The 27874-nt window shown below is 45.5% G+C and overlaps 1 protein-coding gene and 1 long non-coding RNA gene across 8 annotated transcripts in view; one reads left to right on the forward strand and one right to left on the reverse strand.

Annotated features, from left to right (window-relative positions):
• Window positions 1-27874, reverse strand: part of PIK3R5 (phosphoinositide-3-kinase regulatory subunit 5) — an 82525-nt gene that overhangs the window by 19869 nt on the left and 34782 nt on the right. For 2 of the 5 annotated variants that reach the window (XM_054255837.2, XM_035300012.3), the window contains exons 2-5: window positions 10546-10661; window positions 8272-8372; window positions 4877-4945; window positions 3999-4137 (exon numbers count right to left, since the gene is read on the reverse strand). In XM_054255837.2, the coding sequence (XP_054111812.1) occupies window positions 3999-4137; window positions 4877-4945; window positions 8272-8372; window positions 10546-10648 (412 nt within the window). In that variant the 5' untranslated portion in view covers window positions 10649-10661. Of the gene's footprint in view, window positions 1-3998; window positions 4138-4876; window positions 4946-8271; window positions 8373-10545; window positions 10716-27874 lie in introns of all 5 variants that reach the window. The other 3 variants (XM_035300011.3, XM_035300010.3, XM_035300013.2) reach the window with 2 other exon arrangements.
• Window positions 839-26880, forward strand: LOC103793069 (uncharacterized). 3 transcript variants are annotated; one of them, XR_013535580.1, is made up of 6 exons: window positions 839-974; window positions 1107-1173; window positions 1245-1345; window positions 3817-3907; window positions 24118-24167; window positions 24785-24878. It is a non-coding gene; the product is annotated as an uncharacterized LOC103793069 (long non-coding RNA). The 3 variants fall into 3 exon arrangements; XR_013535578.1 differs by lacking the exons at window positions 24118-24167; window positions 24785-24878 and adding an exon at window positions 26745-26880; XR_013535579.1 differs by lacking the exon at window positions 24118-24167 and having other exon boundaries at window positions 24785-25495.

Genomic DNA, 27874 nt, shown 5'->3' on the forward strand with positions numbered 1-27874 from the left:
CGTAAGATGCCCCGTGTCATCCCCCAGGTTGACAGATAAATTCTTTGCAGGAAAGTATTGTGGTTGGCACAGCTATGCAGGCATAGAGTAAATATTCAATAAACATGTGGGCTGAGCCCAAGAGGGCTGTGGTGGGCAGGACCCTGTGGCACTGACGTGAGGTTTCCTGCCACCCCTGGCGTTGAGGCAGTGGGTGATTGTATGGAGGTGGAGTCAGGAAGCAGGGGGAGGCCCCCAGCCTTGATAACAGGCCCACTTCCTCTGCTACCCAGCCACATCAAAGCAGGATAAACTGTTTCATTCATTCCCATGGCAACTGGATCCCTAAGACTTCACGGTGGAGGGCTCCCCCCGCATCTCTTCTCATTTCTACCTGTGACTTTACCAGGACCTACCTATCTAAGCTAACACCACTGCAGCCCTTACTGCCCCCAGCATGGTGAAATCAATTAGGCCAACATTAATACTCACTAACTGCATTGACTGGGAGGCATTGCTATATACCCATTTTACAGATGAGGAAACTGAAGCTCACAATCTAAATGTCTTGCTGAAGGCCCACAATTAGTGAACAGCAGACCCAGGATTTGAAAGCACAATGGTCTGGTCCCAAGGACTAGTAGTCACTAAGTTATTCTGCCTCTCCTTCAAGCATTCAAGTTCCCTGGCCTCCATTCTAGCCCTCTCTCCACTTAACTGGGGGTGGGAGGGACTCAGGAATTGGGCAAAAAGATTACCACATGCCTGTTAAAAATCACACAAGAGCATTTTTCAACAAGCTGCAGGCTTCACATTTTATCATTCCAGGGTTTGGGCCTCACCATCGCCTGCCCCTGTATGCCACATCTGCTTTCTGGGCTGCCCAGAACAGAGTTTCTACCCAGCCACCTGCAAAAACATCTCAAGGCATAGCGTGCATTGAGCTGAGGAGAGGCAGCTGGTTCTACTGAAATTGGGAAGTGGTCTCCCCACAGGTAATCCCCTCCCCCAACCTCACAACTCCCTTATCCTTTTCAAAACAAAAAAAGAATCATTTAGGTCTTTGGTATAAACCCAAGGCCCTGCCAGGACATTTGGATTTTAAATTCTTTCTCTGAGCATTGTAGAAAGGAAAGAAAGCATTGCCTCCTACCAAAGGAACTCCAGTCACCAGCAAGCTCAGAAGAGATCCAGGTCTGTTTGTTTTGGGAGGGAGTGAGGGAGGGAATGAAGGAGTTTGACTTTAAACTGGCTTGTTCCTTTAGGGTTTGTTCCTTTCCTTGGGAAGCTGAGTTGGCAGATGCCTTTCGCGCCTCCTAAGGGTCTTCCTGATGTCCTAAATCTCCACCCAAGTCTCTACTATCAGGTGAGGACCTTGTTATAGGTAGACTTGGGGGTTGGCCAAACCCTAGCTGTACCTGCTCTGCTCTTTGCAATGACAGACAGCTGACTGGGGCAGGCAGATCAGCTGATTGGGTGAGGCTCAGACAGGCATAGACAGATCAAGTGACTGGTTGGATAGGAAAGTTATGAACCCTTCCAAAGAAATTTACAAGCCAAACTTCAGTCTTGAGGTTCCTAGGGTCCGTAAGTTGTTGGGGAATAAGATGTGGTACTTCCATCCTGTGTGTGTTTAATGTGTAAGGTGAGAATTAAATGCTGCTGGTACTAAACAGGGCCTGGTGCACTTATACATTAGAAAGAGAGAAACAAAAATAACATACATAGTATTGAGGGGCGTGCTTTTTCACTCAACATCTTTTGAGCTCAGTACCTATTTCTACAATATCCTTTTTAATAATTCAATATCATTCCACCAAATGACTTCACCACAGTATACTCGACCATGTTCAATATTTAGGTTTTTCGGTATCAGTTGATTATTAGCAAGAATGCACCGATGAACATCTTTGTAGCCTCATCTTTGTGCATCCATAGGGATTCATCAGGATAAAATTCAGGAATGGAATTGCTGGGTTAAAGGGTATTCTTTCTGATGCTTTAGCAAACACAGCCCCCCATTCCTCACCAACTCCTGACCTCAGGTGATCTGCCCGCTTCAGCCTCCCAAAGAGCTGGGATTACAGGCGTGAGCCACAGCACCCAGCATTTTTAGATAGAATTCTAACTCAATTTTTTTTATGGTCTACCAATTATCCTGATATCATTTATGAAATAACTGATTTTTTCATCAATAATTTAAGGATGCCACTTTGTCATATAATACAATTTTGAGTATTTAATCTGATTCTAGATATATTTTGTTCCATTATCTACCTACTCTTATAATCATAGTGTACTATTTTAATAACTATAGACCTATAGTACCTTCAAAAATGGAAATGTTATCTTACTTTCCTTTAAAAATATATGAATGAATATATCTAAGTGCATTCAAATAGATTTTATTTTCTTTATATATAAATTTATTTATATGTAAAATGTTTACATATTATGTTTATTTACATATTTTTTTAATTTTTTAAATATCTTGGTATTTTGATTGTGGTTATGTTTATTTTTCTAACACTTGGTCTCATTACCATATTGATTCAATTCAGCAATATAATTCTTCAGTTATTCATTCTTCAGCAAAGTTTGTTTTCTCTACATAGATCATTAAAATTTTTAAAATTTATTTATTGTTTATTTATTTATTTATTCCTATTGAGACGGAGTCTCACTCTGTCGTCAGGCTGGAGTGCAGTGGTGGGATCTCGGCTCACTGCAACCTCTGCCTCCCAGGTTCAAGCAATTCCCCTGCCTCAGCCTCCCGAGTAGCTGGGCTATATACACCACCACACCCAGATCATTTTTTGTATCTTAGTAGAGATGGGGTTTCACCATGTTGGCCAGGATGGTCTTGATCTCCTGACCTCGTGATCCACCCACCTTGGCCTCCCGAAGTGTTGGGATTACAGGCGTGAGCCACTGCACCTGGCCTATTTTTTATTTTTAATTGCTGTTGTAAATTGGGTTTTCTCATTATGTTTGCTTGCTGGTTAATGCTGGTTTATAAAAAAGCTATTTGCTACCTGTTTTCTAGTTCTGACAATTCTTCGTTCAGGGGATTCTCTCATTCTTCACAGGAAAGCAACTATTTGAGCTCCAACAAATTAAAATTTCTCTTCTTCAGAAGAGAAAGTATTCTTTATTTTTGTCTTTTTGCATAGGCAAAAAAAACCTATAAGCCAAAGGGAGAAGATGATTGACTCTAAAGAAAATGCCTCTAGTATTTTACCTTGGGCTATTGCCATATTAAAAGCGCTTCTAGGGTAATCATTTCCATATATTGAGGGGTTTTGAATATCAGGAATGGTGTTGGGTTTTATGAACTATTTTAGAGGCATCTACTGAGATGTTTTTGTGACTTTATTCTTTTGAGTACTGATTTGCTGAGCCGCTTGGTAAATCACCCTTGACTATGTTTTCTCCTGCACTATCATAGTTTCCTTAGACATCATTCTCATGTCTATGACAGCACCTGCAATTTCTGAAGAACTACTGCTTTTCAGACCCCACACATGAAAACTGTGCCAGGTCTTGTCCACACTTGTCACAGAGGCCATCATTCCTGGTACCAACCACCTTCCCCGACCAGGACTGCATCAACCCACGCACGCAATTCCCTACTTGTTCCTCGGGCACAGAGACCATGCAAAGGCCTCTTGTCAGCATCCTGGGGCTTCTCTGACCTGGGCAGACTTGGAGACCCCTTGACCAACCAGATCAGAGGCACAGGCCAAGTAACGAGGTCTCCTTGCCCTGAGTGCCTGCTCCTGCTTCCTTTAAGAATTCCTTCTCAAGTTACCTCCCATGTTTACTTTCAACCATCAGATTCAACCATCAGATGCTTGACCATGTCATGAAGAAGAGCCTCCAAGGTTGTGAACCAAGGCATGGGCAGAGATGAACCAAAGGATACAAGGTAAGGAGGGTCACAAAGAACAGCTTCAGAAGAGCTGGAAGCATTCTTACCTTGTGAACCTTACCCCCGGGCCAGCTGCCTCCATGCTTACCTGGGGCCTTGAGTTCAGCATCAATGAAGGTGAGAAGCTCCTGGCAGATGCTGCAGTAAGGAACAGGCCAGGTCAGGAACCGGTGGTAGGTGCTGGCTGCCTTCAGAAGGAGATCCGAGTCTGGTGGGAAGTGTGGTGTCTAGGATGGAGGCAGGCAACAAGCAGAAAGATCTAGGTGAGAAAGGGCTCAGATAGTCCCGAATAGCCTCTGCTCCCTTTCTGGAATATTCCACAAAAGACACACCTTTCCTGGCAGCAATGTGTGTCCCAGGACAAGGTCAGGAGGAACTGGAAGTTACCCACCAGGAGTGAGTTACAGATGGGCAAGATGGCACCCGGGGTGTCTCTACTGGAAGGGACTTGCTTTATCCAATGCTTGAGTGAGCCTCTCTGAAAGGCTGACCGTTTACTGGTAAATGGTGCCATTGCTGCCACTTGTTACAGATAATGGTCTTCAATGCCTAAACTACCTTTCCTTAAATAGCCTCATTACAGGTAAATGTTTATTTTTTGAGGGTGGAATCAGTCAGTGCACACATTTGGTACCACTGGAGGAAATCACATTGGGTGAAACTGACCACCGCGGGTGAAAAATGAGGTGGACACAGAATATCTTTTGTGGCTTGTGAACAGTGACAGCAGTTCTTTCATGGGAGCTCACAGATGCCAAGCACCATGGTGGCCACATGGAGTCACTGGAAGCCTCTCATGGTGGCTCTTCTGAAGCCATCTAAGTGTTGAAAGCCATTTCACATGCTGGTTCTTGACAGTTTCTCTCTCCGCTTATCTCCAGAGGTGTGAGGGTTCTGCCCAGATAGAGGGTGCTCTCCCTCCTCCTCCTCCCTCGCCTCCCACGTCCTGGCCCATGCTGGACTTACACAAAGAACAGTGGAATAGAAGAGCAGGGCCAGAGGGGTGAGCAGGTCATAGGTGCCCTTCTCCTGGACCTGTGGAGAGGATGAGACAGAGAGCAAGACTCATTCACGGGGTCCAGGGCTCCCTGAGGCAGAATACAGCAGTTCTTTCTCATTCTAGCCTCTTTTTTTTTTTTTTTTTTTTTTTTGAGACGGAGTTTCGCTCTTGTTACCCAGGCTGGAGTGCAATGGCGCGATCTCGGCTCACCGCAACCTCCGCCTCCTGGGTTCAGGCAATTCTCCTGCCTCAGCCTCCTGAGTAGCTGGGATTACAGGCACACGCCACCATGCCCAGCTAATTTTTTTGTATCTTTAGTAGAGATGGGGTTTCACCATTTCGACCAGGATGGTCTCTCTCTTGACCTCATGATCCACCTGCCTTGGCCTCCCAAAGTGCTGGGATTACAGGCGTGAGCCACCGCCCCCGACCTCTTTTTTTTTTAAGTGAAAAGTGGTGTAATTACATGATAAACATTTGGAAAGTAGATGTCAACGAAAACACTAAAAAATTTCCCTCCCAAACCCAACCACAGCTAATGTATCAATGTCCCTCTCCTGACACCACTTTTGCCCTATGTATTTTCTTTAAGTTCTGGGATACATGTACAGAATGTGCAGGTTTGTTACATAGGTACACACGTGCCAATGGTGGCTTGCTGCACCCATCAACCGGACATCTAGGTTTTAAGCCTCGCATGTATTTGTTATAATGTTCTCCCTCCCCTTGCCCACCACTCCTGACAGGCCCCGGTGTGTGATGTTCCCCTCCCTGTGTCCATGTGTTCTCATTGTTCAACTACCACTTATGAGTGAGAACATACTGTGTTTGGTTTTCTGTTCCTGTGTCTGCGAAGCTATAAGCTGTGTGTATACTTAACTCCTAATATATTTTACATACAGAATTATAAGTAAATTTCTATTTTACTACATGGTCTCTAAGACTATCTTTTCCCCCTTCTGGTTATACACTTACCTGTTATTTGTGCTATAAATATTTTTTTTCCAGTTAGTTGTTTGCCTTTTAATTATATATATATTTGTCATGTACAGAAATTACAGGTGTTAAGTTTTCCTTTATGGATTTTTGCTTTTGCATGCAAAGATCATGTAAATATTCATATATATTTTCTTATTTTTTTGAAGCTTCATTTTCTGAAATTGAAACATTTAGGCTGGGTGCAGTGGCTTATGCCTATAATCCCAATACTTTGAGAGGCCGAGGAGGGCAGATCACTTGAGACCAGGAGTTTGAGACAAGCCTGGCCAACACAGCAAAATCCCATCTGTACTAAAAATAAAAGAAATAGGCAGGCATGGTGGTGTGCGTCTGTAATCCCAATTACTTGGGAGGCTGAGACTCTGTCTCAAAAAAAAAAAAAGAAAGAAATATTTAATGCAACTAGAATTTCACCTGCTGTATGGTGTGAGTTGGGGATCTCACTTTATCTTTTTCCAAATGTTTAGTCAATTTCCCCTAAACTATTTAATAAATCTTACTGATGCAATTGTATTATATGTTAAATGTTGTTTATGTCCTTGGATAACATCCATTATTTTTAGCTGCATTATACTCCATCTGGTAGACCTCCATAACTTACTAGTTTCATTGTGGACATTCAAGATTATTTTCTTGGCATTTTACATATTTTGCAATGAACACCATTACGCACATTCCTTTTTTTATAATTTGGATTATTTATCTAGAAAACAGTTCAAGAAGTGGAGTCAACAAATCAAAGATTATCAACATATTTATAGACCTTTATGACCTTTGAGACATATTGTCATATTGCTTTCCAAAAGGATTTTGCCATTTATAATATTTTATATATATAAAAGTACCAGTTTCACCATGCTCTTCCTGCATTGGTTATTTTAAAAACAAAACAACACATAACAAAACAAAAACAGAGAGACAGAGAGAGAGAGAGACAGAGACAGACAGAGAGAGAGAGATCACACAGGCTGGAGTGCGGCACAATCTTGGCTCACTACAGCCTTGACCTCCTGGGCCCAAGCACTCCTGCCTTCCTCTCCCAAGTAGCTGAGATTACAGGTGCACACCACCACAACTGGCGACTTTTTGTATTCTTTGTAGAGATGAGGTCTTGCTATGTTGCCCAGGCAGGTCTTGAACTCCTGGGTTCAAGCATTTCTCCCACCCGAGTCTCTCAAAGTGCTGGGATTACAGGCACAAGCTATCATACCTGGCCTTACCTTTTTTTTACTTGCTAATTTGTTAGGCAAAGTTTGTCTCATCATAGTTTTAATTTGCATTTATTTCATTATCATTTTTTCATATTTGTTTACAAATTCTATTTATCTTTTTGTGGACTGTCTCTCTGATACAACTTACCACACCACATGCACACATGTGCACAGCACATGATTTAGAATTCATTCATCAAAATGCCAAAGGTTTCTCAGCCCATTTTGGAACTCATGGGAGTTGGAGACACAGAGAAAGCCCCATCATGTCTTCTGTGCTGGATGACCTCAGTAGGCCCAAATTCAGAATTCTCTTTCTCTTTACCCTTAGTCGACAATGTGTCTACCATGCCTCATGGGTCTACCTTTCTATGAAACCCTTCCATATTGCTCCACAGTGGTCCAGACTTTCCATTTGGGTTTATATGTTATGCACTTACGAGGTCAGCTGTTCCAAGCTGGGTGGCTTTTGATGAGGGTAAAAAAAGTACCAGGTAAATAGTGGTGTGACCTTGGGCATCTTCTTACAGGGAGAGAGGTAACTGAGACTGAAAGTAACGTGTTTTCCAACTCAGTCATGTATTTAAAATAATACACACACACACATGCGCACGCACACACACACAGATGCACACGCACATACACACACACCCCATAAAAGAGAATTCCTTATTAAAAAGCCCAAATCCTCTTTTGGGACTCACGGCTATTCTGGAACCCAAGCTCAGCTCAACACTAAACACATCCCTCTTCATTGTCATAAAAGCCATTGATGAAACTATGAGAGGGGGCCTCAGTTTACCTTTTCGATCAGTTTTCCCTTTCGTGTCTTTATTTTTATGGATCTTTTTGAGGAAGGGAATCGGGTAAAGTGTCTTCTCCCTTCCTAGTCAATACGTGGACTTACAAGTCATGTCTGTGGCTGAACACAGGACCCTGGCTTGTGTGTGATGTGTCCTTACTGAGTGCATTCCTACCTAGAAACCCCTCAGGCGCAAGCACTGCCGAAACACAGAACTCACAGATTCCTAGGGCCTTTGCCAAGCCCCTCTAGAGGTCCAGGTGCCTGGGAATGATGTTCTCTGGGACCTATTTCTCCACTCTACAGGGCCAACCCCAGCTCTGCCCTTCCATTCCTGACTCTCCCTCACCTCTCGGGTCTTCTGCAGGATCTGCTCAAGGAGGATAAGGAAGTGGCTGGGGTCCCTGCTGACCAGCTCCTGCAGGCTCCAGCAGTTCAGACACAGCCCAGCTGGAAAAGGAGAGAGAGGCGAAGGGTCAGTTCTAGTTTCTTTGGGCCATGCTTAAGCAGGGGCTGCAGAGAAGGGGCATTTATGCTGGAACATTCTTCTGTGGGATTGCACTGAAACACTCCTTTCTAAAGTAAGCGAATCCAGGAGAAGATGCTGGATCCACATTTGACCCTACCATGCCCCATCAAGACATAATGACAAGTTCCCTGTACCTGCAGAAGCAAGAGACACAGGAACTAGAGATGTGGGCTGGGATCTCCTTTAGAGGACAATGAGCTCACCACAACTCCGCTCCCTGTGGGAGCACCATTTCTCCCAAAACCTCCCCTGCCCTGGCTTTCTACAGTGGTACCTATGAGTTGCAGGGAGGTTAGAACAGAGGCAGAAATTGCTGGAAGAATACAGAGAGGAGCCACGATGAGTTCCATCCCAAGATGCAAGCCCAAGTCTACAGCGACCATGGAGCTTCCCGGGACTGGCCAGGGAGCCCAGGAAGGGGAAGCTAAACTAGTTCTATTTTAAAAGCTACCATGAGCACATTGTCACTCTGTAACTTCCCCCAGGCTTTCTTATTTTGTCAGTCTCTGTTTCCCTGCAGTCAGCAAGGGTAAACCCCTACAAATTAAAGGGACAGCCCAGGGCAGGGGCGCAGGGAGGGACTGGTTGTGTGTGTGTGTGTAATGGGGGCGTTGAGAGCTGCAGGAGTGGAAATGGATTGCAGTTGAACTTTGTGGAGCTCAAGCTCCAGGACCGCTCATGTGTACAGGCTCCTTCCAAAGTTCTGGAGGCTTCTAATAATGTGTCCATGTGGTCACAGGTTGTTGTAAAATTTGCAAAAGTCAAGTATTTTTATATGCTTTTGCTTAACAATATCCCTCTCCCCAGCTCAGCTTAGGTTCCATCAAAACCTGGATAGGAGACAAGAAAGAAAACTACCATTTATTGACCACCTACTATGTGCCAATACAGTACTAGGCCTCTGTTATCTTTGTTGAGCCTCCCACTGTCTCTTCAGGAAAGTGGTTCCATTATTTTTATGTATGTATTTATTTATTGAGATGGAATTTCATTCTTGTCACCCAGGCTGGAGTGCAGTAGCTTGATCTTGGCTCATTGCAACCTCCGCGCCCCCAGGTTCAAGCCATTCTCCTGCCTCAGCCTCCCAAGTAGTTGGGATTACAGGCACCTGCCACCACACATAGCTGTTTTGTATTTTTAATAGAGATGGGGTTTTGCCATGTTGGGCAGGCTGGTCTCGAACTCCTGACCTCAGGTGATCCATCCGCCTGCACCTCCCAAAGTGCTGGGATTACAGGCATGAGCTACCATGCCCAGCTGGTTCTTATTATTATTCCCATTTTGCAGACAAGTCAAGTAGGGCCAGGGTCCTGGGAGGGTAAGTGGCTTGCACAGGGTTGTACAGCCAGTGGGAGATAGCTTTCACCCAGGTCTGCCTCATTCTGAAGGCCAGGGATAGCTTCTCAGAGGAAGCAACATTTGAGCTGAGACCTGGATGAGAAGGAGCCAACTCTGTGCAGTTCCCAGGGAAGAGTTCCAGGCAGCAAGTGCAAAGGTGGAGAGGGATCCGTATGTTCAAGGAGTACTGGGTGGCTACTTATGGAGAAGTTAGGGAGGCAAGTGAGATACGGGGTGTGAGGAAGCTCTACAAGCATAAGCAATTATTACAGCCAGGCTCCAGCCTTCAGAGATGCAACTGCCCAGGACTGCAGACACCCTATTTCCCAGTCCTGTCTGAAGCTCTGCTGAATTTTCCCTTATTCTATAGAGAAGAGGAGGATAGAGCTATAAGGGGAACTAGAAATAAACAGGAGAATTCTGGGGAGAGCTGCCTGTGAATTCCCAGCTGCTTTTTCAGAATCAGCAGAGGTAGTTTTCTAGGCAGATTCAATGGATTCTTCCAGAAGCAAAAGGCAGCCCCGAGTAGGATGAAGAAGATACTGTGGGAGAAGGGAGAAAGTGCCAGATACTGAGGACTGACTACATCAAGTGCTGTGCCAGGCACCTGCCCAGGTGAAGTCTAGGGACTTGCCCAAGTCACACAGACAGGGTTTGAACTAGAATCTTCCTGCTTCCATGCCTGGTCCAGTTCCCACTGTGGCCCCTGAGGCTTCCTTGAAGCCTCAATTGCCTCCCCGGCTCCCTCAGACCTACCTGACCAGGAGGTGGAGCGGCGGCTGAGGCTGAGTCCATGCAGACAGCGCTCCAGAGCATGCTGGATGCGGTCCTCTGTGCATGTCGTGGCCCCTGGCTGCATCCTGAGTCATCGCCTGCATGGGGGACAGACACCAGTCAGCTTGTCGAGCTCCTTTCCTGGAGAGTACCTGGTCCAGTAAAGACAATGGGTGCTCACAGTGTGGCATGATCAGCCCAGCCCAGCTATAGCTCAGGTGCTGTGGGAAAGCACCGGGGACCTTACAGCCATCCCCAGGGAAGGAACGGCGTCTGGAGGGCCACATCTGAGTGGCAGGAGAGAGCACCCCTGCAGCAGAACAGGACAGAGGTGTGGGAAGTAAGGGGTCAGGGGTGGGAGCAGAGAGGTGGAAAGGGACCTGCCTTCCCCACTGGGTAATGGGGAGTACTGCCAAGTACCCATGGAGTGGTCAGACCCCAGTGGGCTTGGCAGGAAGATCCTGAGGGGAAAATCAGAATCACTTGGAGGACTTTTTCTGAATTTCCAAGGCTGTGTGCCCCAAACCCCCAGGAATGGGGCAGGGAGCGTGTTCCTGATGAGAAAACCACAGGAATTCACTCAATAAGCTTGGAGCAATCTCTCTCTGACTGGGTGCCTGGGTCACAGGCACCTATTTCTTTTCTGCCCTAACCTACACTTTTGTCATTTTTCTTTCCTTCCCCTGAGGCTTGGCAATTTCACCTGTTATTCAAAGACCTTCCTTGCCCTCCTTCCTCATCCTATTAAGGAGAAACCAAGGGGTGCTTAGCTGAGCTGGAAGGCCACTGAAGTGGGAATTTCAGGAGGGTTTTAACTCCATTTAGGGAACTGAGTGCCCCCAGCAGGCCCAGCCCAGCTTCCTAGTCATGTATAAGGGCTCCCAGGTCTATGGCAAAGCCACAGAAGGTGATTTGGCTCAGTAATTAAGCCTGGCTCCGGGATCTAACAGGCTTAGACTCAAACCTGGACTCTGATATTTGCTAGCCATGTGACCTTGGGCAAATTCTTTAACTTTTCCAAACTTCAGTTGACTTATCTGTAAAATGAGGTGACGATGGTGCTAACCTCATGGGGCTCTTGGGGAGATGAAACTGGCAGACCCGCTGAGGAAGCTTCCAATGCACAAGCGCTGTCCTGCTATAGTCACTGCTGCCATCGACCCTGACCTCGGGGATGTCGCTGCATTCACCCCCTCTGGGCAGACCCCTTCACTGGCCTGTCAGGCCGGGTTGTAGAGGGTTGCCGAGAAAGCTTCAGTCTAGCTCTGTGGATCTGGGAACAGACCAGGAAGCCAGAAGAGGAAGCACAGAGCTCAGAGCTGAGCCATGCAAATGACATGCAAAAAGAGATGAAATCCTAACCTGGGTTCTGCTGTGCGGCTGGAGTGTTCAGCTTACAGAGGCCCCACACAGGCAAATCCTCCTGCCTCCCCTGCCTGGGAGGCACCACTGGCTAAGTTGAAAGCTAAGCCTTTTGTGAGCTGTCCAGCCTTCCTTCGCCAGTGTCTCTGGTGGGCTACATATTCCAAAGCCAGATGGTGCCACAGTGAGCATGGAGGAGGCAGCACATGCACCTGAGGTCCGTCCTGGGTTCACTGACCGTCTGCCATGTGCTAGACACTGGGGAGACAGCAGTGAACCAAACAGCTGTGCTCCTCGGTGGGAGGCACAGACATTGAGCAATGGAACAAAGAAAGAGGTGATCCCAGCAAGTAAGAAGTGCTATAAAGGATGGTGCTGGGAGTGGGACAAGTGGGGACCCCCCATCAGAGTGTTGGGGTATCAGGGAGGCCTCTCTGAAGAACAGACATTTAAGCTGGATGAGGAAGCCAGGACAAGTGAGGGGAAAAGTGTTGGAAAAGGGGGGCCAGCCCATGCCATGGTCTGGGTGCATGAATTAGCTCACTGAGGACCTGGATCTGGGAGCACAGACCAGGGAGCTGGGCTGGCCCAGGACACAGAATAACCCACCAGGTCCCATACCCTCTGGTTGTGGAGGTGGAGAGCTGAGTGCAGAAAACCTTTCACCGGCGGCCAGGAACAGTGGCTCATGCCTGTAATTCCAGCACTTTGGGACGCAGAGGCGGGTGGATCACTTGAGGTCAGGAGTTGAAAACCAGCCTGGCCAACACATTGAAACCCCAACTCTACCAAGAAAAAATTTTTTAAATTAAGCGGGCGTGGTGTCAGTTACCTGTAATCCCAGTTACCCAGGAGGCTGAGCAGAAAATTCCCTTGAACCTGGGAGGCAGTGAGCTCAGATTGCGCCACTGCACCTTAGCCTGGGTGACAGAGCGAGACTCTGTCTCCAAAAAAAAAAAGAGAAAAAAGAAAAAAAAGAAAAGCTTTCACTGTTGAGTCAAGACCTTGGGTGTATCCATTAGCAGCACCTGGATGCCCAAAGACAACCTGAGGCCCTTCCATGTGACTGTGATGTTGCCTTTGGTCTTCTGATTACTCCTCCACAGATAGCTCAGGTGGTGAATCCACTGACCCTGAGCCAGACTGGGCAGAGCCCTCCCTGACCCGGGATTGTACCAGTACCTGGCATGGATGAGCATCCATGGGGACTAACACCTGTGATGAGCCCTACCTTTCTGCCTCCCGTGGCAGCCCAACCACAAGACCCTCTGGAGGTGGGTCCTATTCCATCTCAGGGCTAACGGCACCTGCTGGATGAGTCTGGGCATAAATGGCTGGCCCAGATGTCATTATGACCCTTTGTCCTCACAGGCTGATTTCTCCCAGATTACCCCCAGGGCAGGTTTCCGGAGGGAGCTCAGAGGCCTCCCCAGCAAGTCCCTCATTTTACAGAAGAGGAAGCTGAGGCCCAGTGAGGACAAGGGGCTTGATCAAGGCAGGTGGGAGAGAGTTGACACCGGTATAAACAGCCAAGGGGATCCGGGAGTACTTTTTATTCTAAAATTGTAGCCGAGACCCAATTCTAGGGACAAAAGGTGCTCAATGCTCTGCATTCTACAGTTCTGAGAGCCACAGAGTATTGTCAGGGATGTGGGCACAACCACCCCGGGTGGGCTTGAGGGGAGGTGTCAGTACAGACCAGCACAGCGACCCCCCCACCACCCCTCTCATTATAAGATTGGGAAGAGAGAAAGGGTCATCAACCATTCTGGAAGGCTCTTCCTTCTCTCCCCAAAGTCGACGGCAGAGGGCTTTCAGGGAAGTCCTGACACAGACTGGGATGACCCAACGTGAGGGGGCTGCCCTTTGCTCCTCGGGTCACTATCTACTCAGCCAGCAAACTCACTGGCCTGGTCCTCTGCTGCCTGTGAGCCATGGCAGGGCTGAGACAAGGGGCAGAAGGCGCAGCTTGCAGACCCACTGTAGTGCAAGTCAAAGGCTTGGGCTTCAGATCGGGGTGAGGGTGGAACAAAAGCTTGACCTGAGCCTTCTCTAGAGCGGCCGCCAGCAAGGTGAGGGAAACCTATCAGTAAGAGGTTGAAGGCTGGACCGATTTTGCAGGAAGCTGGATGGAGTAGGTTGAAGATGGGAAATTGGTGGTACAGAGAGGTTAAACAACTTGCCTAAAGTCACACAGCTAGGAGACGGCAAAGCCAGGGTATAAACCCAAGGAGTCTGGGATTTTAATCACTAGAATACATTGCCCCTCAGCATAGTCAGAGGCAGTTACTAGAAGAAAAATAAAAACAATTCATGTTTCTACCCCAACAAGAAGACGATTCACATGATTTTGCTTTTAGAGGTAGGCTGGGCACAGTGGCTCATGTCTGTAATCCCAGCATTTGGAGGCTGAGGCAGGTGGATTAGCTGAGGTCAGGAGTTTGAGACTAGCCTTGCCAACTTGGGAAAACCCCATCTCTACTGAAAACACAAAAAATTAGCTAGGTATGGTGAATTAGCTACTGAAAACACAAAAAATTAGCTAGGCACAGCTACTCAGGAGGCTGAGGCAGAGAATGGCTTGAACCTGAGAAGCAGAGGTTGCAGTGAGCCAAGATTGCACCACTGCACTCTAGCCTGGGTGACAGAAAAGACTTTGTCTTAAAAAAAAAAAAAAAAAGAGGTCTAGACTCTCAGTTGCTGGGGATTCTGTGCCCCACCACATCTGCCCCTACACCAGCTGCCCTGCATGGCCCTTCATCCTCCAGAGAAAGGGTCAGGGCTCACAGGAGTGTGCAGAGGGGACACAAAGCAACACTCTCTCAGTGCACCGGTGATGACCATGGTGGCTCACAGTGCCCAGGCGTCTCTAGCCTGGAGCACAGGCTGAACCGGGTGATCTGGGTTTTAAGACCCCTCTGCTCAGCCCCCACTGCAATGGCCAAGCCAGCAATGCCAGAAGCAGGAGTGAGTCACCCTGCCCTATGCGTCCCACACTGTCATGGATGCAAACGCAAGATGCAAATGAACATTCTCAGCCAACACCACTTCTGCACACTCCTGTCCTTAAAGGGGCAGGACCCAGTGTCACGGGGCTGCTGCTAGCACTCCCCACCCAATGCCTGCTGGTCCATGGCTTCACCTTCTCATCTTGGGGTCCATCTGTGACTGTCCCATCTCCTGGCCTCCGTGTGCCCCCTCCCTGCCCAACCTTGTTCAAGGGAGACATCAAAGCCTTCTCCCTGCAAGGGCACGAAATCCTCAGGCACTGGGTGGAATTCTGGTCTGCCTGTCTCCTTGGCATTGCAAGGCTTTTTCACGATTGCCCCAAGTTCTTCTCAGAGGCAGGACTTGCCTGAATCACTAGGCCCTGAGAGCCTGAGAGAGGGAAGGAGGGAGCCCAGCCAAGGGATCCTCAGCTGAGCTGCCCTGGGGGTTAACCCAGCACACCAGGCTCACCACCCAGCCCTGTGGCGTGCTCATTTCCGTCTGAGTCAATAGTTCAGCTGTTTCTTATGGCTTGTCAGCAGAAGCCCATGGCTTTGGGGCAGAGGTGAGGGGGGAAGACAGTGGCACCCCTCCTCCCCAGCATGAAGCCTTTTTTCAAACGTTAGGCAAGCAGGGCCTGGCTTCCCTGGCATTGCCCTCTCAAGCCCTCTCCCTATCTTGATGAGAGGAGCTCCCATTTTAAAATTCCAGCTGCTGCCAGCAAAGCCCTCCCCTGCCCCCCCCCCCCCACCAATTTCCCTGCCAGTGGTGAGGTGGTGTTGAAATATCCAACAGCCGGGCCTTCCCCCATCTCCAAGTTCCTCTTCTGAGCCAGTGAAGAGGACTCAGAGTCTTTTCTGGGAATCCTGCATGGGGCAGAAAGGCCTGGAGTTGGAGTGGGTTGGCAGGACCCCAGAGGGCACAGAGAGAGCCAGTCCTGCTTCTACCTTTTCTTCCCATGTTGATAGGATGCCATGATGTGGAGAGTTCGCCTTTCCTTTGGTGCAGGGCTGCTCAGAGGAGGGGTTGGGTCTGCCTGGGTCCAGCTTCCCAAGGCAGCCCATCTTGAGGCAGGGAGGAGAGCCTCTTGGGGGTTTCTAAACAGTGATGAAGGGAGGATTTAGAGGGCCCGCATCTCATATGCAGGGGGCCTCCAAAAATTAGCTGTCTGGCTCTACACACTGCTTTCCTGGTGTTATGGAATATTCCAGGCCCATGCTTTGAGTAAGAAAAGCACCAAGGCATGCATTCCTGGGCTGACCCTGCCTGCTTCCATCCTGGATGACTCCTCCCTCTCCACTTCCTATCCTTCGAGCCTCGACTCTCCCTACTCTGCCCCACTCCCTTCCTCATGCCTTCATAAGGTAGAATCTCCACTGTGACCTAAGTAAAAGAATTATTTGCAACACAGGAAGGATACATCAGAAATTAAGGAGATTGGTTACTATGGGAGGTGGAAGTGAGGAAAGGGTAGATTGGATCAAGGAATGAAACGAGATGAGGGAGGAGCAGCCATTCTCTGAGGATTATCTCCGTGTAGAATTTTAATGCTGAGAACCGTGGCAATATTTTACATATGCAAAATTGAATGAATAATCGAAACCAGCCAGGATTTGGGGGCAGGGGACCAAAAATGGGAGACAAGCAATCACAAATTAACCATATAATCAATGACTAATGTAACCACATTGAGGGGGATAGGGAATGAAAGAACTAACCTAAGTAACTTAGTAAAATGGTACTTTGACTAGATACTGGTCAAAGATAAAAATAAAAACTACAGGCAAATACTGTTTTCCAGTTATTAAATATGTTTCTTATATGAATGTGAATTAAAAATTCTAAAAGTTCAGGGCCAGGCACAGTGGCTCACACCTGTAATCCCAGCACTTTGGGAGGCTAAGGTGGGTGGGTGGATCACCTGAGGTCAGGAGCTCAAGACTAGCCTAACCAATATGGTGAAACCCTGTCTCTACTAAAAATACAAAAATTAGCTGTGCGTGGTGGCAGGCACCTGTAGTCCCAGCAACTCGGGTGGCTGAGACAGAAGAATTATTTGTACACAGGAGATGGGGGTTGCAGTGAACTAAGACTGTACCACTGCACTCCAGCCTGGGTGACAGAGCGAGACTCCATTTCTGAAAGTTCTTTATGTGTACACTAGGATTAGACAATTAAGTGAATAAACCATAGATAATGAGAGTTAAAGGAAGAAGTGACATATAAGCAAGGGGAAAGGCTGGAATGAGCCTTGTGGAGTTGGAGCAGACTTGAAAGAATCAGTATGAACTCATGGTTTTCTTGTTTTGTTTTGTTTTGTTTTGTTGAGATGGAGTCTCACTCTGTTGCCCAGGCTGGAGTGCAGTGGTACAATCTTGGCTCACTGCAACCTCTGCCTCCCAGGTTCAGGTGATTCTTTTGCTTCAGCCTCCTGAGTAGCTGGGACTACAGGTGCCTGCCACCACACCCGGCTAATTTTTTGTATTTTTAGTAGAGATGGGGTTTCAGCAGTTAGCCAGGATGGTCTCAATCTCCTGACCTCATGATCCATCCACCTTGGCCTCCCAAAGTGCTGGGATTATAAGTGTGAGCCACAGCGCCGAGCCAGAACTCATGGTTTTTAATGTATATACAGATATATATAGAGAAAAAATTTCAAAAGGTGTGTGCTTGGATCAATACACATACATGCATTTTCTAGCTGTCTACAGAGAAAGCTCAGAGGCAATGACATCCCAGTAACAAAAAGCACACCTAGTGCCCAGATCTTGCTTTCTAAATACCATTCACTGATTAAAGGAGCCAGAGCTCCTTAGAAACATGGCTGATCCTAGGATTGAAACAGGAAATATACAAAATAAGCCCAGCACAACTATTGGCCAGAAAATAAGCCAATAGCTGAAAAATGATGGGGAGTGTCAAAAGGACATAGGGACTAACCTGAAGGAGCAAAGAAAGTGATGAATTATAACTCATAGAAAAAACAAATACCCATGAGTCTATGGATAATTAAATGTTATAGATAATTGAATAAAAACATAAATGGAGGAGAAATGACAGGTCTTTATGAAAGAATTCCAATGAATAAATGTGGGAGGAATGAGAGAAATAGAAAATTGCCACTAGGCAAAGACTGTGGTAATAATTGTTGCAGGCAAGAATCACTGATGGATGCTAAAAATCTGTTGGTGAAAATCTGTGGAGAAACAGGATATTTGTTTAGTGTCAAAGTATTTTCCCCCAAATAATTACCACTTATAAAGGGGAAAACAACAACTGCACAGTGAAGAAAACCAGCAGACACCACCTTAACCATATGATCAAGGTCAACTTGACCAGCAATAAGCCATATTACCATTGTGAGTCCCCTGCTGTGATGCAATGGGAAGGGAAGGACACAACATCACTTCTGTGGGTTTTTTGCCAAAAACACATAACCACAACCTAATCATGAGAAAACACCATTCAAAACCCAGCTGGGAGACATTCACTATGGTGAGTACTCACCAAAGTGTTCAGGTCATCAAAGATAAGAAAAGACAGAGGAACTATCACAGATTGGAAGAGACTAAGGATAAGGAGACATAAAGGCTCAACACAATGTGGGATCCTGTACCGAACTGTAGAACAGAAAAAGAACATTGGGGGAAAATAGCTAAGATTCAAATGAGGTCTGTCATTTAGTTAATAGGACTCTGTTAGTGATCATTTCCTGGTTTTGATAACTGAACCATGTTCATGTAAGCTGTTAATTAGAGGAAGCTGCATGAATGGTAGACATGACTCTAAGATCCTTTATATTTTTACACGGCCTCATGCCCTTTTCCAGGCAGTTATTGAATGATTCACTGCCTTATGTGGACTTCCTTAACATTGCTATTTTTTGTGTAGACACAGTGGACCAGTGCAAGGCTGGCTGCCTCGAAATCCCCCAACCTGAAGTTCCTAAACTGGGGCTGAGAATTTCTGGGGCTCTGGGGGGGATTTAATGTCAGTCTAGATTAAGTTTATAGTTAATATATTTTGGAACATCTTGATGACTACCTCATGACCAAATGTTACCAGATGTCCATGCCCAGTTTTGCATTCACGTCATACTGTGTTGGTGTCACCTAAAAGACAGGGTACACCATGTGTATGCTTGGGGTCTGAAAGAGCTCAAGGTTAAGCACAATGAGTTAATATAGGCAAGTGTGTAGAATAATTTTTCTGATGCATAAGAAGCACTCAGTATATGTTCTCTGTTAGCTATCAGAGTCCTTTTCCCTCCTTCTTTCCTTCCTTCCCTCCCTCCTTCCTTCCCTCCCTCCTTCCTTCCCTCCCTCCTTCCGTCCTTCCTTCCTTCCACCCTTTCTTTCTTTCTTTGACAGAGTCTTGCTCTTTCGCCTAGGCTGAGCTATCAGAGTTCTTTTCTTTTCTTCTACCCTCCCTCCCTCTCTCTCTTTCTCTTTCTTGACAGAGTCTGACTCGTTTGCCCAGGCTGGAGTGCAGTGGAGCAATCTCAGCTCACTGTAACCTCTGCCTCCCAGGTTCCAGTGATTCTCCTGGCTCTCAAGTACCTGAAATTACAGGCATGTGCCACCACACCAGGCTGATTTTTCTATTTTTAGTAGAGACGGGGTTTCACCATGTTGGCCAGGCTGGTGTTGAACTCCTGACCTCAAGGGAGCTGCCTGCCTCAGCCTCCCAAAGTGATGGGATTACAGGCATGAGCCACCAGGCCCAGCCCAGAGTGCTTTCTTAACATAGACACATCTTTGCTGCCCAACTCTTGATGTCTTCAGGACTAGGCCAAGAAATAAAACACCTCCTGCACGATTCTGATACACAGTTAGGCTTGGAAAGCCATGCTTTTTGTTTTACACAAAATGCACACGTGTGTGCACACACACATGCATACACACACACACATTTGACTTGAAGACTGGGAAGGCACCTTTGGTACCATTTAGTACAACGCTCCCACACTACGGATAAGAAAACAGAGGCTCTGAGTGGTGAAGGGACTTTCCCGGATTACACAGCAGTAATTCTGTAAGTAGAATCTGAGCCTGGAATGAGGATGATCATGCATCTTCCTGCTTAGATGAGGATCACTCTCTCCTTTCTGCCCAGCAGTGAGTGACTTCAGCTGCTCTCCTCAAGGCTATTTTTGGAATCCTTTTTCAAATTTCTTCCAGAGCTATTGGTCTGTTCAGGTATTAAACTTCATGTGTCACTTCTGCAAATTTTGGTTTTCTGACAATATCGTTCACTTTAATCATGATGTTAAAGCTCATTAGCAGGAATCAAATTCCTATATAGTTTGTACAATGACCTCTGTAATTTTAAGCGCTTCTTTTTAATGTAACACGTTTTCTTTTAAAATACAGATCCATATTTGTATTAAATTTTTTTTCTTTACTTTTTTTTTTTTCTGATATGGAGTTTCACTGGCTGGAGTGCAATGGCAATCTTGGCTCACTGCAACCTCTACCTCCCGGGTTCAAGCTATCCTCCTGCCTCAGCCTCCCAAGTAGCTGGGATTACAGGCACACACCACCATAGCTGGCTAATTTTGTACTTTTAGTAGAGACGGGGTTTTACCATGTTGATCAGGCTGCTCTCAAACTCCTGACCTTAGATGATCCACCCACCTCGGCCTCCCAAAGTGCTGGGATTACAGGCGTGAGCCACCGTTCCCAGCCTGAATTAAACATTTGATACCACTTCATAGTTCTTTAAATATTTTTTGACAGTTACATTAAGTTTAATAACTGTGATAACAGCGGTATTTTTGGACAGTGGCTTTAAGTTTTGTTTATTTTATTGCTCACTGTTTTGTTTCGTACTCTACCATTACTATTTATAAGTCCTTTGTTTTGGTTCATTTCTTGCTCAGCTCAAATATTTCGAGTAATTTCAGGACAGGTGTGTGGGTGAGGAACTTTCTGAGACTTTTTATATGTCATATGTCATGCATTCTGGCTCACAAATTACAGCTTTGCCAATTATGGAACTGGCATAATTTGTTTTTTTTAAATAAACTAAAAAGTATGTGTCTGTATATATGTATATTTTTACTTAATAGAAAATGCTATAATGTGGATTTTTTGTTGAAGACCCAAACTCCAAAGTAGTTCCTACTTCTGCTACTGGCACTCCCATTTTCTAATTCAAGCTTAAAATCTAGTTATTATCTTTTGATTCTTTCTTCTTCAAATCCACATCCAATCATCTCATGTGCCTTCATTTTTTTTGAGAGAGAAAAAAAAAAGAAAGAAAGAAAAAAAGTAAAAAAAAAAAATGAAAGAGAAGAAGAAAGAGGAAGAGAAAGAGGGAGAGAGAATGGGAGTGTTGCTTTAATTCATAATTCATACTGGCATAATTCATAATTTTTCACCCTCAGAATATTCACAGAAACCCAAGATAATCAACTGAAAAATGGCTATACCCAACAACAGAGTTAGGTAAAGTGGCTGGGCACAAATTAATATAGAAATCAATATTATCTAACTACACATATAAAAAGTTATGTTGGGGAAACAAGATTCCACCCCTAACAGCAACAAAAAGATTACAAAAGTTTTTTTAAAAACTCTTAAAATATGCAAGATTTTATAAAGAAAATATTTGAGAGACACAAAAAAAGCAAAAGTAAATGGAAATGCATATTCTGTTGTTAGGAAGATTCAACATCATAAAGAATTAATTCAAAAAGGATCAAAGGTCTAAATATAAAGTGCTAAAATCATAACACTTTTAGAAGAAAACTGGGGGGATGCTTCATTGCATTGGATTTGTTAAAGATTTCTTGGATATAATCCCAAAAGTATAGGCAACAAAAGAAAAAACATTTAAATATCAAAATTTAAAACTCTGTGCATCAAAGGGTACAATCAACAGTAAAAAGGCAAGACACAGAATGGAAGAAAATATTTGCAAATTATGTATCTGATTAAGGGCTAACATCCTGAATATATAAAGAATTCCTATTTAACTCAACAACAAAAACAAACCACCCAATTTGTTAATACTCCGTAAGTTTCAGCATGGAGGATAAGAAGGAAGGAGGGAAGGAAGGAGGGTGGGATGGTAGGAGAGAAGAAGGGAGGGAGGAAAGAAGAAAAGGAGGAAGGTGATGATTGAGTGGCTGATCTGTGTCAGGTAGTACGTTGTGCACTTTCACTTTATTCCTTAGTTTGGTCATCACAATTACCCTGTGACATTATGATAATCATTCACATTTCCTGCAGCTCAGGGAGGGTAAGTCATTTATTCACTCGAGTTCCTATGGTCACAATTCCTGAGTCTGAAGTCGGTCCAAAGTTGGCGTAACTCTCCAAGCCCATGTTCTTTCCTATGTCGTGTTCGTAGGAAGTCATTTCTACTGTTTTCTAGACACATAAAGGGCTGAGTGTACTGTTTCGTCTTAGTGTTGTAATTTGAGGCTTCCAGGGAAGATGTCTTGCGTAAAAATTGCCTGAGTTTCCACTGTTAGTGATTCATTCTCCTTGGGTTTGGGCTGTTCACTTCCCTGTCCTAGCTTAGTTTTCAAGATGTAAGATTCTTGGAGGATGATTTGGCCACCAGACGAGTCTATTACAGCAATGATGGTAGCCAGTGGGCAGGAGGAGGACTCTGGGCCCAGGAGAGGGAGGAAATGGGAAAAGGCAGGTGGACATGGTGTGGAGGTGCAGGGAGGGCAGAAGATTAAGTAAAGGTGTATGAAAAGAAAGAACCACTGAAGAAGCAGAGACAAGACTGCCCACTCCCCACCTGTGCTCAAGCCCTTCTTTACCAAGGAAGGGGCACAGGAATGCTCAGGAAGACCACAGCTGTGGTCAATGCCAAGAAGAAATGGGATGAGGATGAAGGAGGGGAAGGAGAAAGATGCTAATGTGTACACAGCACTGACATTGGGCCAGATAATGTGCTTAGGGCTTGAAGAACATGATCTCATTTATTTTGAGCTGCTCTAGAACACTCTGAACTTGGAAAGATGAGGAAGTTCTGCTGCTATTGGCTAAAAGACTTCGCCAAGGACACATGGATAGTGCAGAGAGAATTTGAACTAAGGTCTATCTGGTGCACTCTACCCAGGTAGAGTACTGAAAAGACAACAGGATGTATAATGTCACCTTTGTATATTATAATTTTAATAATAGCAGCCAATAGAAATCAAAAGCTTACGATGTGAAAGGCACCGTTGTAGGTGTTTTCTATGAAGTCATTAAATCCATGTGAGGTAGACACTCCTTACCCCCATTTTACAGATGAGGAGACTGAGGTACAGAGCGTTCTCTCAGCTGGTAAATGAAGTATGCGCCAGGCAATTCAGCTTCTCCATGCAAGTAAGAGCAGCTATAATGGAGCCAGGGATGGGCAAACTGAAATTACTGCCAAGATGGGGAACCAGAGGAAGACCATAACAATAAACCAAGGCATAAACTCCAGGCAGCAACCGAATTCTTTGGGTGCCTGGGCTAAACCGTGGGCACTCACGCTGGAGACTGTTTAATCCTGCCACCTTTGAACTTGGAGCCCTTAATTGTCAGCAAATGCTCACAGGAGAATAAAGCAGCAAATGAATGTAAATGTAAAAACTCAAGAAGGGCCAATTGCACATATATTGGCAGCTTTCTGGTTTTTCTGGATGTGAAAAAATATTGCCATTGTGACAAATTGTATTCGTTGCAGGCTTCTCACTTTTCTTTAAAGACAAGGTCTTGCTCTGCTTCCCAGGCTGGAGTGCACTGGTGTGACCAGAGCTCACTGCAGCCTTGACCTCCTAGGCTCATGTGATCCTCCTGCCTCAGCCTTTCAAATAGCTGGAACCACAGGCACATGCCATAATGCCTGGCTAATTTTTAATTTGTTTTTATAGACATAGGATTTCACCATGTTGCCAGGCTGATCTTGAGCTCCTGAGCTCAAGCAATCTGCTGGCCTCAGCATCCCAAAATGCTGGGATTACAGGCGTGAGCCACCTGTAATCCCTGCAGGTGTGAGCCACCTGCAGCCTGACACAGACTGCTCACTTCCTACAGATAGAATCATTTCTAGTTTGTAAGACAGAGATGAATATTTCATAGCTTTGGGCGAGGAAGACTTTTCTCCTTCCAGAGCACTGTGACTTCTAGCTGCTTTACTATCAGAATAAGTTTGGGATAAGCTGGTCCAATCCATTGTCTTTTCCCTTGCACATATTTTCTTCTCTTCCAGAGTAATAAACCATTTACCACGCTGTCTTCTCTCTATTAATCCAGCAGCAGGTAATTGTTCTCAGACATGGGCACACCCATCTTTTCTGGTCTCCTTTTTACTCTCTTTTAAACTCTTTCCCAGTTATGCAAGAAAAATATCTCACCTTCTCCCCCTCCATCCCATTCATGAATATGCTTTCGAGCGAAACCTCTCTAGCAAGAAAACAAATACTCATCAGGGTTTGTGAACAGAACTGAAATTAGACGCTCCTCCCAATACTTGGCCAGGTGTGGTTTTTACAACTTTTTATGAAACAAACACTGATTTCAAGAGTCCCGTTTAGCCCAGTCTAGAACACTCTAGAACTCTAGGGGACCATTTACTATGACATTAGGGCATCAGGCACATCTCCCAACTTCTCACCAAATATACCAGATAGATAGAGGAAAAAATGAACACACATGCATACAATCCAAACAGAAACCAACACTGACAGGCCAGAATCAGGGACTGACATTATGTCTAAGTCAGATGGAAATGGATTAAGAAAATCCAGGCTGAAGCTCGGGCCAAAAATCTCTACAATAAGTGGGTACAGCTTGCATCATGGCTGAGTACAGTCCCCAAGTGGGTGTGCACTTTTTCCTTGGATACTTCATCCCTTTTATCTTTTCCTTTAATGCAGACTGATGCATCACATTCACTGAGATGGAGAAGTTTGTGGAGAGGATAATTTGGGAGTGGAAAACAAGAGTCCTTCTTTGTCTGAGTTCTATCCCCATCTGACCCCAGTGGAGAGGTCTGGGCTACAGCTCTCTATTTGGGAGTTCACGTGGTACCATGGTCACTGAGGCTATGAACCATGTGAAGAGAGAAGCGTGGGGAGAACACCTCCAGTGTTAAGAGGTGGAAGAATCACCAAAGGAACACTGAGAAGATGCAGCTCATGAACAGGAAGAGAACACGATGTCCCAGGATCCAAAACAAGCGTGTTTCAAGGAGGGAATGGGGAATACTGTTGCAAGATCTACAACATGAGGGCAGAGAAGTGGCCACTGAATCTGGTGATGTGGAGAGTTTGGGTGACCATGAAGGAAAAAGTGCAGGGAGAAGACCAAACGGAATGGGCTGAAGAGAGAGAAGAAGTGACAGAGAGGCAACTCCTTTGGGAAACTTTGCTCAGAAGACTTGGGTTTATGAGATGCCCCAGAATCCTTCTGTTAAGTTCCTTTTTGTTTTTCTTTACCTAGCACAAGTTCATTCACTGTCATAGTGACCAAAAGAACCCTAAGGGGCTTCCAGTTTGAAAAAAAAAAAAAGTCTCAATCTATGTCAAAAGAAAAACTCCCTGTATTAGTCAATTTTCCTGCTGCTGCTAAAGACATACTTGAGACTGGTGCGGAGAAAAGAGGTTTAATTGGACTTGCAGTTCCACATGGCTGGGGAGGCCTCAGAATCACGGCAGAAGGCAGAAGGCATGTCTTACAAGGCAGTGGCCAGAGAAAAATGAGGAAGATGCAAAAGCAAAAACCCAATAGAACCATCAGTTCTTGTGAGACTTACTATCTTGAGAACAGTATGGGGGAAACCACCCCATGATTCAAATTGTGTCCCACCAGGTCTCCCCACCACAACATGGGAATTATGGGAGTACAATTCAGGATGAGATTTGGGTGGAGACACAGAGCCAAACCATACCATTCTGCTCTGACCCCTCCAAATCTCATGTCCTCACGTTTTGAAACCAAACATGCCTTCCCAACAGTCCCCCAAAGTCTTAACTCATTTCAGATTTTATTCAAAAGTCCACACTTCAAAGTCTTATCTGAGACAAGGCAAGTCCCTTCCACCTATGAGCCAGTAAAATCAAAAGCAAGTCAGTTACTTACTAGATACAATGAGGGTACAGTCATTGGGTAAATACAGCGATTCCAAATGGGGGAAATTGGCCAAAACAAAGAGGCTACAGGTCCCGTGCAAGTCCAAAATCCAGCAGGGCAGTCAAATCTTAAAGCTCCAAAATGATCCTCTTTGATACCATGCCTCACAACTGGGTCACACTGATGCAAGAGGTAGGCTCCCATGGTCTTGGGCAGCTCTGCCCCTGTGGCTTTGCAGGGTACAGACTCCCTCCCAGCTGCTTTCATGGGATGGTGTTGAGTGTCTACAGCTTTTCCAGGCACACAGGGCAAACTGTTGGTGGATCTACCATTCTGGGGTCTGGAGGACACTGGCCCTCTTCTCACAGGTCCACCAGGCAGTGCCCCTGCAGGGACTCTGTTTGGGGACTCCAACCCCACATTTCCCTTCTGCACTGCCCTAGCAGAGGTTCCCCATGAGAACCCTGCCCCTGCAGCAAACTTCTGCCTGAGCATCCAGGATTTCCATACATCTTCTGAAATCTAGGCGGACATTCCCAAACTGACAAACGGGTACAAAGAATCTCTCTTTATTATTTCATAGAACTACATATGAATCTACAATTTATCTCAATATTTAACAGTCTAATTAAGAAAGCAAAATTAAAAGCCTTGTACAAATAAGTTTAAAATGTTAAAAGATAAGCTTTAAAACTACCTAGAATAACCACTGCCAACATTGTGATCTTTATCCTTCTAAAAACTTTATTTTTTGAAATCCCACAGATCATATTCAGATATATTTATCTCATAAAAGAGGTGCTATTTGAGAGTCCACTCCAAAGAAGGGGTATTTTCACCATCAGATGTGAAGGAATAATTGGCACTGGACTAAGCCTCTCTCCATGAACAATTGTAAGACGAGCCAAAAGAGTTGAAGCAACTGTTTGTATACACTGGACAACAGGCAAGCACAGGTCTGTAATCCCTCAGAGAAGGTAAATATACAAGATGAGCCTCTTGATTTTCCTGGCTTTCTGCTGGAAGGCCCTTCCACAGTTTAAAGCATAGAGGTAGAATCCAAGCAGAGTAAAGAGGGCTTTCTGAGTTGAGGAGCCAGAAATTGGGGTTTGGGGTCTAGAAATGGCTGGAATATGTGGGGCAAGAAACTGGAAAAGAGGGAAATGTGAAAAAGAAGAGGTCAAGAAGACCTTAGCTGAATACTAAGCTGTGCATGCAGGGTAAGACCTTGTGAAGCCTGGCAGAAACAGCTACTGGAAAGCCTGGAGTTAAGCAGAGGTTCTAGAAGTTGCACAATGCTGGGAGACATTGAATTTCCAATCAGCCAGGGTGGAGGAACATCACTGAATACCTCAGGCATTCAACTGAGATCCTAGAAAGGCAATGCTTGTCATCTAGACATCCATTAAGTTTTAAGAAACACGAAGGGATCCTGCTTATCTCCTATAAATTAAGTGCCTGCCAGAATACAATTCTTTAAAGAAAAACATGAAAATCCAGACTCTCAACAATGTGGCATCCATAATGCCTAGAATACATTTAAAAATTACTAGACAGAGGCTGGGCGCAGTGGCTCACACCTGTAATCCCAGCGCTTTGGGAGACAGAGGTGGGTGGATCACGAGGTCAAGAGATTGAGACCATCCTGGCCAATATGGTGAAACCCCATCTCTACTAAAAAACACAAAAATTAACTGGGCATGGTGGCACATGCCTGTAGTCCCAGCTACTCAGGAAGCTGAGGCATGAGGATTGCTTGAACCCAGGAGGCGGAGATTGCAGTGAGCTGAGATTGCACCACTGCACTCCAGCCTGGCACCTGGTGACAGAACAAGACTCTGTCTCAAAAAAAAAATTACTAGACAGATGAAGAAGAAGAAAAATGCAGTTCATTA

Source organism: Callithrix jacchus, chromosome 5 (assembly GCF_049354715.1).
Source record: "Callithrix jacchus isolate 240 chromosome 5, calJac240_pri, whole genome shotgun sequence".
Lineage (NCBI taxonomy): Eukaryota > Metazoa > Chordata > Mammalia > Primates > Cebidae > Callithrix > Callithrix jacchus.